Source organism: Diplotaxodon limnothrissa, linkage group LG12 (genome assembly GCF_057381915.1).
Source record: "Diplotaxodon limnothrissa isolate DT_005_m linkage group LG12, D_limnothrissa_male_GT1.1, whole genome shotgun sequence".
Lineage (NCBI taxonomy): Eukaryota > Metazoa > Chordata > Actinopteri > Cichliformes > Cichlidae > Diplotaxodon > Diplotaxodon limnothrissa.
In genome coordinates, this window is record NC_140607.1 from 35,243,444 (window position 1) to 35,262,203 (window position 18,760).

Here is an 18,760-nt window from a genome sequence, read left to right on the forward strand (position 1 = left end):
CTTGTGATGATGTCACTGGACTTTTAAATTTTGGCTCCGAAGTTCCTTCAGCATTGAGGGCAGTTTGTTTCATGAATGCACTCGGTCACTGATGAGTTATTATTCAGTCTGTGCACATTAAAGTAAGGTGAGCTTGTTTGTAAAGCACCTTTCATGCACTGAGGTCTTACTGAGTGCTTTACGTGAGGCATAAAAAGCATTAAGGCAGGAGGAGAATAATTTGTTTACCTGTTGAGTGAAATAAAGTTCGAATGTCTGACTGTTTTTTCTTCTTTTTTTTCCTTCAAAGGGGGTCCAGGAGTTCATGACCCCTGTGAGAGGGAGCCCATGGACGTCCTGTCTGACCTCAGCGCCCAGCAGGCCGACGCCATCACACACAGCGCTCAGGTCAGTGAACATGTTACCCATCCGCCTGCTATGATGACATCACGGTTTCCTCTTCCTGCAGTGTGCATGCTAAGCTCTTCAACCCACAAAATTCAGAATGTATGTCACGTTTTTTGACATTATTTTTTCCCCATCCATTTCAGCTGCTGGTAAGTGAGAGGCAGGGTACACATTGGACAGGTTGGCTGTCTGTCACAGGGCTAACACACAGATACATCACCATTCACACTCACATTCACACCTATGGGCAATTTAGAATCACCAACCTAACCACACGTCTTTGGACTGTGAAGGGTAGGTGGAGTATCCGGAGAAAACCCACACAGGTACAAGAAGAACATGCAAACTGCTCACAGAAAGGTGCCAGCCAGCTGGAGGATCTGAGCCTTCTTGCTGTAGGGGAAGAGTCGACTAATTCACAGCTTAATTGATCTTAAGGCTTTGGTTTGCTCATTGTGTATCACTTTGTAGTTGAAGGCTCGTGGCTAAAGGACATTTCAGGCTCTGGTAACCATAGGCATATATAGTATAGGCATAGGTAACCTTTTAATTCAGTTCCGTTTTATTTATATCGCATCAAAGCACAGCAACAGTCACCTCAAGATGTTTTATATCATAAGGTAAAGATCCTACAGTAATACAGGGAAAACTCCAACAATCAGATGACTCCCCTGTGAGCAAGCACTCGGCAACAGTGGGAAGGAAAAACTCCCTTTTAACAGAAAGAAACCTCCAGGAGAAATAGGCTCAGGGAGGGGAAGCAGTTACATAATAATGAGATGTCGTGTGGAGCCTGGTCCTGCATGGCTTTATAAGACAAGGTCTTTATGTTGTTAATAAAATAAATGCAGAATTTCACTTGAAGCCGGTGAAGAGAAGCAAGAATGGGCTGACGTGTGAGCGCTGACTAGTGTTTCTGGAACAGCTGAAAGACGAGCTCGGGAGGACTAGAGAGAGAGAGAGATCCATGTGAAAAGTGAGTCACAGTAATCGAGACGGGAGAAAATCAAAGTGTGTACTAAAAGTTCAGAATTACTGGATGACAGTAGAGGTTTGATTTTTGTGATGTTTTTTAGATGAAAGAAACTGGAGGTGCTTTGAGATGTGAGATTCAAAGTTCAAATGCTGGTCAAAAATAACACCAGGCGTCTTAGCAGAAGATCTGATATTGCTCGCAGGCGGGCCGATGTAATGACTGACCTTTTCAGAGAAACTGTCGGGCTGAACACCAGCGCCTCAGTTCTGCCAGGATTGAGATGGAGCAAGTTTAAAGACAACCAGTGCAGTGAAGGAATCACTGAGGTAGGAGAGGATGTTGAGTAATGGTAGTAATTACTCAGCAGATATCATACTGATATGTTTTTATTCACATAAAGGTACCGATTTTTTTTTAGTATTTTAGCCATCTGCCCCATAGTGCAGGACTTTTTCCCCTCGGGTGGGTTTCAGTGTGTTTGTATAATACTGTTTGCTTTGTGTGACAAAGGCGTTACTACTACATAATAACCACATTCTTGTTAACCGGTTATCTGAAATTGATCTGAGATTACTCAGTAAATATGACAAAATGTCTCATGTGTAATAAGATGAAGGCATGATGAAGCTTACAACATTCTGCAAGAACAGACTTTGAGCATATTTTACATTTGAACACCTACTAGTATAATATTCCTTCAGTCGAGCCTTCTGAAGGAACGGAATGTCTTATTTTGAAGGAAAAGAAGACACAAACTGTGGATTTAGTGAGCCGTTATGTCCCTTTTGCACAATGATACACAGTGAGGTCCATTAATTTACAAAAATTGTGTCATTGCCCAAAAAATTATGAACCTAACTGTGCTTACACCTTAATATTATATTACCCCCTTTAGCTCAGCCAAATTACTCTCGCTCTTTGACCGTAGCTGTAAAGAAGTTCCCATTCATAATATGCTGTTTGCTCCTGGGGGATGAACCTTGAAAGCTTCAATTAAAGGACTCCATGTCTCACCTGTGGGCCACAGCTGTCCAGGTTTTAACTGGTGCTGCTGAAAATCTCCAGTTTCATCGAGTCTGGGATGAGAGAAGAAGTAAATTTTTTTATTTTATTTTTTTAAACACTAAATCACTAAAAGAAAGATTAAAGTTAAGTTGAGAATATTTCCGTATTTTCAGAGATCAGTGACGTCCAAACTCGTTCCTCCCTGGAGGTGAATCAGTGCTGCAAAACCACAGATGTTCTGAATTTAGAGATCCATTTTCCATCTAAGACACTCTTCTTTATGGATGTTAGATTTACATCTTTCCCTCTGAGAAATTCCCTTCCTGCTTTCCAACTATAAAACCAGCCACAGACACTGAGAAAAATCAGTTCATGTGCCAAGAAAGAAAAAGTCAGACTCAGCCATGCAACTTGTGAGACCTTGAAACATCCCACTATGGTGCGTTTCGATGCCCCCCTCCACCCACTGTACGAAAGTCAGCATTTTTTCCAGTAAATCGGACATGTAACACTCCTTCCCGCTACACCGATTGATGGAGGGTTATTTAAAACGAGTCCTGGGCCTCCGCCGGTGGAGCCCTGAGCTCATGTCAGCACTATAAATAGCTGAGTGTCCACAGAAACACGGTTTCTGACCTCAGATAAGCAGCCCCTCAGTGCTGCAGAAGCTTTGACAAACTGGCAGCTTAATTAGCCAGCTAATGACCGTGGGAACAATCTTCCTCATCTACACCCACACCAAGACTACTACAACTACTACCACCACCACCGCTGCTGCTCCACACAAAATAACAAAATCTGGCCCCCGGGCAGAAAGTGTAGGCTCAGCAGTGAGAAATATAAAGACATCCTCATCTTCATCTTTGTTTTGCTCTCTTGATGAAGTGCAAGTCTGGGAATATATTTTTCCCATTTCCTCCTTTGTTTGTGCCTCGTCTCCATAATGCATGAAGTTTCTCCCAACAGAATTAGTTGGTTTACACAAACGGCGAGCAGCTCGCTCAAGTTTCCCCGATAATTAAAGCACATTGATCTGAGAATAAATGGCCCTGCTCTCCTGTGAGTGCAGGAGGGTTTCTGTTGCTTTACCACCGCAGTGATGTGCCCTTATTCTGTCGGCTGTGTGTGTTTCAGCATGCGTTACGCCTCCTGGCCTTTGGACAGCTTTACAAGGTCTTGAATATGGATCCTCTGCCAGCCAGCAAGCCCTCACCGAGGCTGTTAGAAGGTGCGTGCAGACTTGTTTGTGCTCTCTGTTTTGCAAGTTTATTCGTTTCCCTGTTTTTACCTTTTTTAAATTCATTTTTGAGCCCTCTGTTCAGATACAGTCCTGGCAGCATTAATAAAAACAGCATGCTTAGACGGCATGTGCGTCTGAGTGGGCAGTGTGATGTTTTAAGTGCTCGGTCGTTTCCGCTCTGCAGGCGGCTGTCAGAAGAGGCTCCGGGAGGACATCGGGTCAGACGACAGAGACTGCATCAAAAGGATGAAAGGTGACTTTGACCGTCAACTCACCCGTATCGAAGAATCACTGCTCATATGATCGAAATCCTCTTCCTCTCACTTCTGAGGTGCAGCAGACACTTAGATTCAGGCTGATACACGTGGCTGGCTGTAGCTTTATATTAAACAGAGTTCATTGCTGGAAGCTCGAAGTCACACAGGAGAAAAGAGCAAGACTCCGATATAATGAATATTGATTAAAAACCTTATGTTGTGTGCTGTAATTTAACTTTAAAGTGGCTGAAGGGGCTCATTTATTAACCCAGTCCATATGTTTCTCTATGCTCTTGTGATATTTCCAAACATAAAGTTTCCTACATCAATCTACTTCCCATAGTCACTTAGATAAATTGGTTCATTGGTGTGCTGGTGGGTTTTTATAAACTTTATCAGGCTTTTGTTGTATTTTCCACATCTAAACTCTACATGTGCATGAAGGATATCTTTTCAGGGATTTTTGCATGTTTAAATATTATATCGCTCGTCCTGATCTCTGTGTGGATGAACAGTTGGTAGCTTTTCAGGGGCAGGTGCAGTTTCAGGCGATACATCCCTTCTAAACATGCCAAGTATGGCATAAAGATCTAGTTGGAGCTGTGATCCTAAAACTTCTTTCTGCATAAGAAAACTGAAAGCGTAATTCATTACATCATTATGAAAAGACAAAAAAGGAATATAAAGAAGACTATAGATATGATACAACATGAACAGAGCTGCTAAACTAGCCGGCTTTCTTGAAGGTCATAATTTATCTGAAAAATGCTTAAATAGAAGACAAAAAGAGACAAAAACACATATGCATAAGTGTAATTATTGCAATAAAACCACAGTCAGACACTTGCAGTACTGTGAGTACATGTGGGTGAAAGTATGTGTGTAATGTGAGAGTTCAGCATGCCTCTGGTTTCTGGAGCAGCAGGATAGCTGGGTTAGATTTATCATGAATTTATTATTGTTTTATATTTTACTAATGTTATTTTTATTGCATCTTATAACTATTGCTTTTTGGTCTTTTCTTTCTTTCATATTATTCTGGCCAAGAGCCACAGAGAGGTTCTGGCACTTCTTGGAAACGGCTCATCAAATATTAATTATTTATACAACTGTAGATACCATATGCAGTGCCCTCCAAAAGTAATGCACAATAGTTAACTGCAAATTGTGTTTGAATATAAGATCATAATTTGACTGAGATGAAAGTTAGAGACTAGCTTCGGCGTTTATTTAAGACCATAAAATCATTGGATGCAGTGATAAAACCATAAAGCCTCAGCTAACTTACATTTTTAAGCTCTTTTGTTCACGGTCATCTTCTGGAGTTTTTGAAGATTTCATTTTTAGATCATTGTGATCAAAACTAACACAAAGAGCAAACATCAACTCTGTTTCAAACAGACTCAAATTTTATGAGGAGTGTCATCAAAGCTGGCTCTCCAGATACAACCGAGCGGTCTTCAGCGGAAGAACAAAGGCAGCTCGTCAGGCGATGAGCGAGACTGGAAGCATTTGCTGTTTTGCTTTGCACCAAGAATTCATTTCCCACTCGGAGACCGCCAGCCCAGAGTTTTGCTGTAATGTCCCGTACCATCTGATGGAGAAAACTCTGAGGAAATGCTCTGAACTGGTGCCTCTGAACTAGTACCTGCCAGCGTGCAATCTCGTGCCAACACAAAGTGCTTTGAAAACACTGGAGTTTTTTGGCCACACCAGCACAGTTTGTACTCACCATGCGTCTGCTTGCCAGCTTTGCTTCTCTGTGACTTTGTCCACTTCCAGAAAATGAAAATCTGATTGAAGGATCATTGCTTTGACCCACTGGAGTTGATCCAGCACTCGTCACAGAGGTACAAGAGGGCATAAATGAATGATCTAAAAATAAGCCGCCACATTGGAACCTGCCAAATTTAAGTCAGATTTTTTTTTTCTTTTTATGAGCCCATTCCTGGAACTTTTTGGATTACAGCTGAACATTCATGAGTTAACATATGAACCAATGTGAAAGTAAGTTTGTTTTTTTTACTTCTTGTAGATAAACCCATTTTTATCTTTCTCTTTTAAATTTGCCTTTTTAATAATGATTCTTCTTAATACTAAGCTGATTTTTGTTCATTCAGATTTTGTTTAAACAGCGCGTTTGCTGTAATATTGTGGCAGCGGATTTTCCAGCTCTGTAAAAGTTATTAAGGCGGTGGTTAATTTCTCCTGCTCTCGATGAACAGTCGAATTACCCCATTGACAAACGTAATTTTCCAGCAATGTGCACTTGTGCATATCTGAGTGGCAATTAAAGTGCTGATGAAGTGCTTTAGTGACACAGCGCTAATGTGTTTGTAGGGACTGGCTGTTGCAGGTTGTGTCCTCTAAAGCGCTATTTGGATTCCTTTCCACCATCATGATATTAAAAACTCTGGCTTGTCTTTAATGGAAAATGGCGACATATTAAAAATGTGCACAAAAGATTGATCCTGTGCAGGTCACATTTGCCACGTCGCACAGAGGCTGACTTCCCTGGACAAAAACTCTTCACAGCAGATAAGTGGATATTGACTGACGACTAAGAGACAAGGCTCATGGTTCAGTGTGTGTTGGACATGCACTATAGCTGTCTGTAAAAGAGGTCTTTGTGTAAAAGGTGGAAAAGTGAAGCACTGGAGCTGAAAGAAGTGAGCAGCGGCGCTGATCTTTTCTCAGAAACCGGGACGCTTTGTTGTGACAGGGATCAAATCGGCCTGTCAGGCCAAAGAATAACACGGCACATTCACTTCAATCTCTGTATCAGAGGAGAGAAAATGGCCTGACCCTGCTGAAAGTGATCCATTATAGTCTGGATGTGTAAAACCCAGCAGGCAGCGACGTCCGATATCTTCATGAGATCTTATTAGGAATCCATTTCAGGAACCAGGTCGCCCCCTTCACTGCATCTCAGAGCGGCGTTAGTCAGCAGCATGAAGCGGGTTAAGGAAGATTTCAGGCAGCAGTGGCTTTTAGGTGAGATGTGTCCTCGAAGCAGAAAATTGTGTGAAGTTATCAGATTTCCACAGAGCTGATAGAGAAGCTGGTGAAGCTTAAAAGACATTCAGCTTCAGACAGTTTTAGGAATCAATCAGCTCAGGTTGACAGAGGTCTGTGTGACAGTGGCTTAATGTCAGATTTCAGTCCTGAACACCAGAACAGTGTCAAACCACCCAGATTTTTATTAGCCTTCTGAACGCTCCCTCCTCACAGAGGGTTTTGTGGCAGCTGTTTGGACAGCACTTACACAGGCGGCGTCTTCTGTTGTGACAGTGTGTTTATCAGGCTAATTTTTTAAGTATGGCATCTTGTCATATTTCTTGGCTGACATAACTTCATATGGTGCTGTCAGGACATGATTTACAGTGTTGTGTGGCCCCCCTGCTGTGCTGCTCTGTTGACATATTACACAAAGTTTCACTCAAAACACAACTTCTCACTGATTTTTCTGCTAATGAGACATTTTTCCTCTAGTGCAGCGGTCTCCAACCTTTTTTGCGCCACGGACCGGTTTATGCCCGACAATATTTTCACGGACCGGCCTTTAAGGTGTTGCGGGTAAATACAACAAAATAAAACTAGTACCGGTACCGAAAAAAGAAGATTTATTCATAACACACGTGAAAAGACCCAGGAAAACCGAGTAAACGATAAAAACGATAACAAAATAACGCTGAAAACCCTGAAAACTATACATTTCACACCTGAGCCTCAACTCTCGCGGCCCGGTACCGGTCCGAGGCCCGGGGGTTGGGGACCGCTGCTCTAGTTCACTCAAATTCAATGAAATATTGATGATTTATGTCAATTTTTTAATAATAATTTTTACTTGCCCACTGATGTCTCAAAGGATTTTAACTTTCTCTTGGTTCAGACCATAAAATCCATAAAATCCACGTGCACAGGTCACCTGATATGCACAGATCACATCACCTGTGTTCAGACACTGAATGGTTTTAGCTTCTATGGTGTATTCAAGTGCATCACATCAGCTTTCACTTTCAGATCATATAGGTTTCTCTCCTAATGCACTACTTTAGTTCTGTTCTTTATATCCTGGTCTCAGCAACAAAAGAAAAAGAATCTTTGATCATGTACTGTGCTGCACACAGGCTAGTGTTGCATAAAATTAACTACAAGTAACAAATAAAAATGAAAACTTGCAAATAAACTTCAGTTTCCCTGAAAATCTCTCGCTCAGCTCTCCCCTCTGCAGTGAAGAAATCTCACTTTGAGAAAAAACATGTTTGGCTTTAGTTGCCTCTTCAGCTCAGCAGCTTTCTGCCTCGCGTCTCCTCCTCCGTGGCTCTGCATCTCTGCTGGTGCGTGGAGTTGAAATGTTGTTTGAATACAGAGCCTGTGTCGTGGTGGAAACGCAGGCCTCCCTTCACACACGCTTCTCAGTCTCCCATCTTTCTTTAAACCGCCTGCCCTCTGCACCAGTCTTTTTTTTTTTTTTTTTGCCAGTTTGTGTTCGTAAGCTCGGGTGCTGGGAAGCTGAATCCCTTTGTTTGGTTTGTTGTGTTCCTGTGCAGACCACAGCTGAGCTTAGGTGGACCAAAATGTGTTAGCCAAAAAGGGATGTTCCAACTGGATTAAAGCATACAGAGGGCTGTGTTTGGCCATGAGTTTGACACCTGTTTTGTACAGATATTCAAATGGATATTTTTAGCCATGGACTGCTCGTTAAACAAGACATTTAAAGATGTCTGGCTGCTTTTTCTGGTATTTTATAGACAGTTTAATCCAATAATTGCTAAAAAAAAAAAAAAAAAAAAAAAAATCAGCAGATTAGCTGACAGTGAAAATAATAATTAGCTGCAGCCGTAAACTAAACGGTCTTGGCACTGATGGCTGCAGCCTTCGGCCTCTTCACTCCTCCTCCCCCTCGCTCTCAGAGTCTTGTCTGTCAGTGTCACAGTAATTAAATTGGCCCTCGCTGGGACCATCGTCTCCGGCAACCCTCATCTGCTTCCAGTTCAAAGGAGGTGACGGAGGCAGAGATAGAGGAGGATTAATACTGCTGGGCTGTTGCCACGCAATTATCTCACCACCTCCCACCACACACGCGCATGTTGGGTTTTACACACACACTTACAGTGCTTTAACACCTCCCCCTGTCTTCCTTCCGGCACCTGTCCACCAGCACCTCCACATTCGTTTTCTTACACCTCGTCTGCATCCATATTCATAGAAGTCGCACTCAAGTCTAAAGTGCCTGTCAGAACCTTTCAGTAATTACACACAGTGGCTGCAGAACCAGGCGGCTGCACACTTCACAAGCCTCAAGTGTCCCCGCTGTGACACCTGTTACACAAAAGCTGAAATCTGTGGGTGGCCATATGCAAATAAATGATCACCTCAGCATCATCGATAACTCTGTAGTGTTTCTCAAGAATCTGAAATTACACATGAACGTTTCTGCCGGCCCTCTTCCTCTTCAACTTTGCCCAGTCCATTAACCCTGCGTTAGATTTGAATACCTGTAATAATGGTACAGGTGGTGACAGCTGTAGCCTTGAAGCTCTAAAGCATGTTTTTTTGTTTTTGTTTTTTTTATAAAACTACAAATTAAAACTCAGATGACAAGAATAATTAAAAAAAAAAATCTAAACAGGTAACAGAATGTTTCTATGTGGATTTACTCGCTTTTGTGACGAGCCCCAAGTGGTCATTAGAGGAACAGCATCTGTCAGTCAGAGGAGCCATAACTTCTAGCCTTACCAGTATAACTCAAGGAAGAGTGGACACTATCCACAGAGGCCAAAATGGTTGTTTATTTGTTTTAATACCTGCAAGTTCATCTCTGTTTTAGAGTTGTACATTTTAACATACAAGTCTGTGGGTTTGACTCCGTTTTGAAGCCAGGCTCAGGTGGCCCTAACAGGAACTGCACTTTTTGGAAATTGATTTCATTTTTCTGCCCCGGATGTTTCCACTTGGTGACATCTGTTATCACCTCTCTATGAAACCCTGCAGGTTGTTTGAACAGTTTATTTTTTATTAAATTCATAGATTAATAAATAGAACTGACTGGATAAGTCCACGTACATGGATCTGTCTCCATTATATTGTGCACACGTTTATGTAATGAGCATTCGTCAGTTCCTTGGAAACAACCAGCACCTGTTTAATTGATCAGTTTTCCTGTGGGTCCGAAGAGTTTTTGTTTTTTTAAAGCATCTTGTTGAACTTGATTTCAGACTGTGATGTTGTTCCCATTTCTATATTAATATTAAAAGTTTGACAGCTGACAAATGTCATTTGACTTAAGATCTATAAAGGACAGAACTGATTTGTTTACAAAGTCAAATCTTTTGTAGCCTCATAGCACAGTTGACAGAGTTGGACTAAAATCTGCTTATTATTAAAAATGCTTATTATTTGGCGACACTCAGCACTTGTTTTGTAATGGATGTCACCAGGAGTGAGGTTTCATTTCCAATTCATCAGTGAGATATTACTGCTCAGGACTCCGGGGAGGCAGCTCATCTCTCGTCACTGTGTAGGTGTGAAGTGTCGCTGGCTGAAGTGTCAGTGGTGTAACACCCGGACGGTGTCATTCTAGTCCCATCAGCTAGCTGCTAATAGGAAAGAAGCTGGGCCAATGAAATGGCTTCTCTCACTTCCTGCTTGTGGAGTCATGAGGTCTCTGTTTCATTAATAACATGTGCATCTCTCCTCTTTAAGTGCTAGACTGGAGGATGACCGATCCAAACCATCCCATGAATGCTCTGATGCGTCTGAACCAGATCCACCCGGGCCTTCAGTACCGCCTGCTGTCCCAATCCGGCCCAGTGCACGCTCCAGTCTTCACCATGTCCGTGGAAATCCAGGGAACCACATACCAGGCCACAGGGAACTCCAAGAGAACCGCCAAGCTCCAAGTAGCTCTCAAGGTACCAACACAGTTCAAAGAGCTGCATAAAAGTCACAGAAGTCTGGGGGTTGTATTTTAATGAACCTTAGATGGGTTGTCTGATAGTCATCGGTTAGCAAATGTCTTCTTTGGGACATGTAAACACCTCAAAATCCAGAGTATGATTTGTGCTTAATGTTTGAAAGCTTCAGATTGAGACAAACTAAAATGATGAACATCACTACCATTTAATTCTGCTCAGGGTCACAATGGGCTAGAGCCTATTCCTTTAGATACTGGGTTAACTGGGTTATCATAGATAGACCGATTGATTTATAGGGACTTGGATTCCACAGCACTAGCTCCATAAACACTTAGACACAGACGAGCAGATACAGAAAGATTAAAAAACAAAACAAACAGGAAACATCACAGAAAGTGGATTCGAACTGTCCTGCAGTTCTTTTAGGCTCTAATTTCAAATTCTAATACACATATAAGAGTTTTCAAACTGCTGAAAACTGTTTTATAATAATGATAATAATAATGGATTGCATTTATATAGCGCTTTTCAAGGCACCCAAAGCGCTTTACAATTCCACTATTCAACCAGGACAGAAAGCACAGGGATCAAACCGGCGACCTTCCAGTTACAAATGCACTTCCCAACCTCCTGCGCCACGGTCGCCCCCCGTTTTAGTCTTCTAAGACTAAAAAGAACAAGAGAAATCATGAGAACAAAGGAAATCCGGTTTGTCGTTAGTTGCAGAAACTCCACTAAAAGCAAAAGACATAAAAAATAAAGGAAAAGCAGAATAGGTCCACTTTAATATCAGCACAGGTATCAAGTTGCTTTCTCTACTTTTAAAATTATGACATCTGTAAGTGAAGCAAGTAAAAGGGGGTTCAGAGGGTTAACAACACCACTTTAGCTTCCAGTCCTGTGTCTGCCTGTTAGTTTGGTTTGTCAATAATTTTGTACTCGGGTGTTTAAAAGCTGAACATTAAGTTGGACAAAGAAACAGCAGCTGAAGTTTTCTTCTAAATCGATACGAGAACACACAATGTTCTTTTTGTGACAAATCTTTTATTGAACTAGAAGTTTGACTGCTCACACAGAGTCTTTTTCACACATATTTATTCATTCAGTTGCACTTTCACACTCTCAGCACAGCCAGTCTTTCTGTTCTTGTTGTTCGCTTTGCAGCCTCACTGCAGCAGCTGGGGTTTGAGTGCCTTGCTCAAGGACAGCTCAGTGACAAATGATGGATGTGAAAGCGTGACTCATCTCCCATTTGCGGCTGTCAGGACGTCACAAAAAGTTTATCCGCTACTTTTGGAATCCGATGACTGTCGTGTTGAATGCAGCAGGAAGTCGTGCGGTGATGAAATTTAAATGAACGTCCTCTGGCTGTTTTTGTTTTCGCTGCTGTCGTCCTCAGGCGCTGCAGGCTTTGGGCTACGTGCTCGGCAGCGATGGAGACGTGGACTCGCTGAGTGCCGACGAGAAGTCAGATGGCGAAGGGAAGAACGACAGGATGTCCACCAGCTCCAGCTCCATCACCTCCTCCACAGACACACAGGAGGTGAGGAACGAACACACACACACAGACTATGGCCTTTTGTGAAAGGTTCTTCCTGATTACAACACATCCATGAGGTTCATTAGAGATTCAACACAATAAAAATTCTTCTGCAGATTTTCGGTCGTCCTGATTACAAAGGCTGGAAACCTTGGATTTAAACATGTTCTGTGGAACTTTCTTTTCATGTATTACTAATTTTTTTTTCCTGTCCTTATGTGAACAAAAATGTAACCTTCCCCGACTCTGTTGCCTCTGAGAGCCTGAAGGACAAATTTTCTAAAAATCCAAAAGGCCGTCATGTTTCTACTCACTCCCGGATACCTCAATGCCTCTCTTAAAATCACCACTAAAATTCATTTCTGTTTTATTCATATGGCACCAATTCACAGCAGCAATCACCTCAAGATGGTTTCATCATAAAGTAAAATTTTAGAAAGAGGATCCCCTCTTAGGGGCAATTGGTGACTAGGGGAAGGAAAAACTCCCTTTTAACAGGAAGAGACCTCCAGCAGAGTGTGGGGAGAGTTTGGGTTTCACAACCACACTTAACTAATGTTAGGGATTACCCTGAGGCCAGCAAAACAGAAACATGTCATCAGGTATCAATAACATGAGCAGCGTGAAAGCAAGTTTTGCTTAATCATCTTATTAGTTCTTATATCTGTAGCTCCGTTTGTCCCCTGCAGTCCCTTGGTTGTTGAGGTTGTGTCTCCTTTTTACGTGTGTGTGTGTGTGTGTGTGTGTGTGTGTGTGTGTGTGTGTGTGTGTGTGTGTGTGTGTGTGTGTGTGTGTGTGTGTGTGTGTGTACAGTAGGTTTACATACTTGCACACTCAATGAGAGTGAGACTTCACAGTCAGAGCCGCCCCTCGCTCGTCACGTCCGGCGTCAAACCACTGACAATGGCGATGGTGAAAACACTCAACTTGGGACTTCAAAAACGTTTGTCGACCTCACAATGGTTATGCCCGTGTTTTATAAAGAGCAGACGACCTTGCTTGTAGGTGTTGTGTGTGAAATATTAATCTCGATAGGTTTACAATCATTTTTTTAAAATGACAGATACAGCCATTTAAAATTGCTGCTCGGTCAGAGCTCAGCTGCTGGGAGTCTGGCGCCATATAAATAAAAGTTAATTGAATTTCATTCTTTTGATAGCTTTCATTGTAAACCTCCTCATCCATTAAAATATAAAAACTCAAAGTTGAGTTTTGAAAATGTAAAATAAATAAAAGTTTACTGTCAGTTTGACCATTCAGACATGTTATACTGCAAATCACCGAAACTATTTCCAGTAAGCATTTCTTCATTCATCCATTTCAGTCTAATCTAATAACATAAAAAAATAGATACAATTTAAAAGAAAATGAAATACAGTAAAATAATATTCTTACACACAGGTTTCCTCATAGATCCCAAACCAGATGTGGAGGTTATTTCTGAGACTGGTAGAACCTGATTTTTCATTTAGCCAGTGGTTTGCTGGGTTATTAGTTCATCAGACCATGAAGAAGCATGAGCTTCATTTTATTCTGTTAGGTTGCAACTTGATATTTTGATTTATTCTATAGATTTCTTTGAACTCTTCTTTAAAGTATTGAGCCAGACTTTCAGATAGTTTTTCTTTTATTTTAAGTGCTCTCCAACTTACATCAAGATGTTTCAAAGTTGTTATTTGAAAATACTTTTTTAAAATCATTTTCAGTCGTGTCCTCAGAACGTTTTTTCAAGCTCTGTTTTAACCTTCCAGTCATAGAAATTAAAGTGTGTTAGATCAGTGTTAACTTGATAGATGTGCATGGGTGTGTGACTATCAGTGGGCTGCGTTTTATGTGGGCTGGGATGATGTCTTTGAAAATGTGAGCAAAAACACAAAGAACCTCATAATATAGGCTGCATACCAAAACTTATTACTATGTGAATTCCATAAATTTTAACAAATTAAATTATTAAAGTGTTTATTTTTATTCGTGGTCAGGGTTCAGACAGGCCCCGGGGTTTCCTGTAAATTTTGCGTGGTTTATTCCCTACATTCAGGTTGAGGGGTCATATGATGATGATGCTTTGATTGAACAATCCCAAGAACCAATATAGAAAAAATATAATTTAAAAAAAGGTATCAGCTCTCAATAATCAGAATTGCATAGATAAAAAAAAAATATGGTAGCCTGGTGGTGCTGAGAGCACCGTCTGCATACTTCATTAAGACCAGGTTGAACGCTAATGACTGTTTTGGCCTACCTGTCAGCACAGAGTTTGTGCACTTATAACCATCTAACTAACTAAATAATTAAATACTGCGGGCTGGACACTTATTTGTGGGACATACGCCCGTTGTTGCATTTGTTGCGTCTCTTTCACAGCACAACTCCCACTAGGGCTTAAATACCTGGGACTCTCCACTTCTCCACTCTTCTTCTCTCTGAGAAGTGAAGAAACTTCTTGGATGAGAGAGTGAAACATCTTCAAGGAACTTAAACAGAAAACAGAAAAGAAGCAGCTTAGTAAAGATGAAAAACAAAAAGACTACATTTTCTAATTAGCTGTAATAGGCATTTGTATCTGTAAGCTGTGCAGCAAATACTGAATATCAGCAGCTTGTTCTTTCTCACTCTTCCAGCATGTAGGAGGTATACCTGATGTGAACGGGCTGCTTAGATAGCTTGTCTTACTTTGTGCTCAAGAGCTCATGTTTCCTCATTCGGGGGATAAACCGGATGTAAAGCCTGCAGCTGATTCTCTCTCTCTGCATGCGTCTGCAGTCTAGAGCTCCTGGACCGATCCTGACGGCAGGAGGTAAGAACCCGGTGATGGAGCTGAATGAGAAACGCCGCGGCCTCAAATACGAGCTGATATCGGAGAGCGGCAGCAGCTACGACAAACGCTTCATCATAGAGGTAGGAAAACAAACACACCTCCGCTCTGTCTCCGATGTCTTCTCTTATTAGGAGCAGATGAACGACAGAATGCGTTTTATGTTCAGAGCTTCCTGTATATGAAAACAGCTTTAAATGCCAGCAAACGCAGCCGAACATGAAACTAGTTTAGTCCCTGTAAAATCGCTGCTGTAGTTTGTTTTCTGCTTGCTTTTTAAGGCTATATGTTGTTGCAGTGCTTTATGCAAGAAGCTCTGTGTTTCTTTATGTGGCGATGATTTCCTTTGGCATTAACAACAAAAGAGCTGCATATGTAGATGTCTTATTAAGAAACAAAGGTGCTCCAGAGACTATGTTAACGACAGGTGTGGGACTGAATTACTCATATCACATAGCAGTTACTTTAATTTCCGGTTTCTCCCTTGTCGATTAAGTCATTATTAAAACAAAAGAAGAGCTTTTTCAAAGCGGTGCTTCAGGAAAAGGTTGTTTTTGACTTTTTATAGATTAAGCTGGTTGGCATAATCTATAATAGCGTGGCATAATTTATTAGATTTATTGTAACATTGATAATGAAAATCTGTATGTTTCTATTATATGTAAATATAACAGAAAAATGTAAATTTAATATGTAAATTTGTTTTTTAAATTTTAAGAAAATTCATTTATCTTAAAAAACAGGGCCTTAACTGGTATTAGTCTACAGACATCAGGCTTAATCATGCTAACATGCTTTAAAGGGGGATTTAAGGAAGCAGGAGTTAATTGTTTTAAATAAAATTCTAATATTGCAATTTAAAAGTTGGATAAACAGTTTACTGCACTGTATGTTTGCTAGCAACAAAATAAAGAAATGCACATTCAATGAGAATCAGTTCTGCAGCTGTACTGAAGCCGTGTTGTGTTTGTGCAGAATGTGTTTTAAATTTTTACATGATGGGAATCGAGGCAGCCCGCTCAAATTCAAGCATTTTGATTTTCTTCTTTCTTTCAAACATAAACTTTTTCTCTAACCATCGGGGAACAGCGTTTTGTTCTTATTAATAAAGTTATTGTTGAGTCGATCTTGTACACAAATCCAAGTGGTTTTTTTGTTCTTCTTTGTCGTCTTGAACCCTGTTAATATGAGCTCTCATCTCTGTGTGCGATAACAGGTTGAGGTAGACAAGCAGGTTTTTCGGGGAACGGGTCCCAACAAGAAAGTAGCCAAAGCCAGCGCTGCGCTCGCCGCTCTGAACAGCCTGTTCTCCGGCTCTAAATCTACGACCAACAAGAAGAAACGGCCAAACCCTCCAGTGAGTAAAACATTAAGGTTCTCAGAATGACTTTCAAATTAACGTCCTGCATTGTGTCCTGCAGATATTGACAGATGAGACAAATCAGAGAGTTTTAAACTTAAATCAGTCTTTTTCCTTTTAGCAGTTAGATCAGGATGTGAGTAAAATGTTGATAAATTCCCAGTGAAAGAAAACATGTATTGTTCTGACTGTGGTCTATTTTTTGTGCAGCCAAAGCGACCCGTGGCTTCGGTCCTCACCCTCCCAGCCCTCGCTGCCAGACCTCCACGGGTCCCCATTATCCCCAGAGCTCCCTACATCAGCACCCCACCCGCACATGGATACATCCCACCAGGTGAGTCACACAGCAGTCACATCATTGTTTAACATGTCCGTTACATATACCAAGGGGAAAATTAATAAATCAATACTCCTTCATTTGACTGACTGTTATTAAGCTGTACAAACCTGCGTTATACTGAATGATCTTTAATTCAGTGCTCAGGATTTACACCAGAGTGTAAAGTGTTTTAATTAGCTTCCTCTTGCTGTTAGCCTTCTGTATAAGAATCTGGAAATAAAATCAGTCCCCTACAAAACAAACAACCTTTATTTCCCACATACACAGTTATACAGGGTACAAGATGTAGTGAAATTCTTGCGTCCGAGCTGCAGACATAGCCGCGCCATTCCAGGGCTTGGTTTTAAGCATGGGGGGGGTCTAGCCAGGACCTACTGGATACCGGGTGGGAATTGAACTTGTGACTCCTGCTCCAAAGGTGTGTAGTCTTACCACTACACTATCCAGTGTCCAGGTCCAAGAGAATGGAGCAGATTAGCACCAAATATTTACCCAGAATAAATTTGAAGGACCTATCTCAAGTAGTTTTCTAGATAATGGATCTAGTGCTAAAAACACTTAACAACACCTCACCCTGATTTATTTATTGGAGAAAACTAATGACAGCCTGGACCCAAAATTTTGTATAATTCATATTAAGACATGTCTTTCCCAAGATTTCTTTCAGGCAAATTCATCTTGGTCTGGTAGGATTATTATTTTTATTTGATGAACTGACATGACCCTTGTGTCCACCAATTACAGTAGATTAGATCTTTTTTTCCCCCCATTTGAGAGTAACTTTAGCCATAATTCGGTGCTCTCTCACTGGTAAATACACACTCGTGTTCCATCTGCGCCTCACAATTAAAGCTGTAGCAGATTGATAGTGCTACATTAATTGAGTGCAACATTGAATTGCCCCCCAGTGCTGTACAAAGCTGCTCAGATTAACAAAGTTTCTGGCGAGGTTCATAATAAAAGGGCAGCTGAGCAGACAATCTACAAGGGAAAAAGGGCTGGAAGCACAACAGTTTTTAATATGATTCAACATAAATGTAGGTGAAAACTATTGCTGAGATGATAATAGATTACAAAAGCTGTGGGTGATACTGGTGTGTATATATAGGTGCTATTTAATGATAACATTTGATTTATTTTATCCCCCCGCAGGTTTTGGTGCTCCTTATGGTTACAGCCCTGCAGGCACCCTCCCTGCTTACGGTAATTTCCTAGTTTCACTTTCGATCCTTAATCCATCCATTTAATCTATTCCATCACCCCAACATTTGAGTTTCTTTTTCTTTCTTTCACTCTTCCTCAGGTTTTCCCTCCAGAATGCCCTCAGTAGTTGTCCCAGTCATCAGAGTTCCCACAGCATACCCCGTCACCCACCTCTACCCCTATTAGGACTCTCCCTCACCCACTTCACAGGAAGTCACTTGTTAAAGGAATATCCTGACTGGCTGTGTATTCACGACACAAACCCAACCCTGCAGTCTACAAACCTTTAAGCATCAAATCAGGCAGTGGGATTTTTGTACAGCATTCATCCTCTGGGCTAAAACAGTTTCACAGTCATGTCATTACTATCCATGTGAACACAGAGTTTGACAAAAAAGCTCTGTATCATTAAATCATTACGCAATCAAAAGTTCAGCGTTTAATGAGGTAAATATGACAAATTAAACAGCCCTACATGTCCTGCTAGGTAATACATCCAGCAGAGAACACAATAATACAGTGTAGTTTGTTTTTCTTAAAACTTACTAAACAAAAATATATTATCCACTTAAATGTCATTAGTATTATGAGGCGCAATAAACAATAATTTATGACCATGGTTGAGTTTCGTATTGTGGGAATTTCTGTATAGGACGACTACATGATTATCGGTGAGAGTTTTTGCAGTGGGGGGAAAAGCAACTGGTTCTAATACAT

General features: G+C 41.1%; 1 protein-coding gene across 3 annotated transcripts in view; it reads left to right on the forward strand.

Moving 5' to 3' along the window:
* Positions 1–18,484, forward strand: part of LOC146621779 (spermatid perinuclear RNA-binding protein-like) — a 90,367-nt gene extending 71,883 nt beyond the window's left edge. For all 3 annotated transcript variants that reach the window (XM_085367530.1, XM_085367528.1, XM_085367529.1), the window contains 10 exons: positions 290–387; positions 3,503–3,596; positions 3,793–3,861; positions 10,574–10,782; positions 12,185–12,328; positions 15,089–15,223; positions 16,357–16,497; positions 16,711–16,834; positions 17,993–18,043; positions 18,144–18,484. In XM_085367530.1, coding sequence (XP_085223656.1) covers positions 290–387; positions 3,503–3,596; positions 3,793–3,861; positions 10,574–10,782; positions 12,185–12,328; positions 15,089–15,223; positions 16,357–16,497; positions 16,711–16,834; positions 17,993–18,043; positions 18,144–18,229 — 1,151 coding nt within the window. In that variant the 3' untranslated portion in view covers positions 18,230–18,484. The remainder of the gene's footprint in view (positions 1–289; positions 388–3,502; positions 3,597–3,792; positions 3,862–10,573; positions 10,783–12,184; positions 12,329–15,088; positions 15,224–16,356; positions 16,498–16,710; positions 16,835–17,992; positions 18,044–18,143) is intronic.
* The last annotated feature ends 276 nt before the right edge of the window (positions 18,485–18,760 follow it).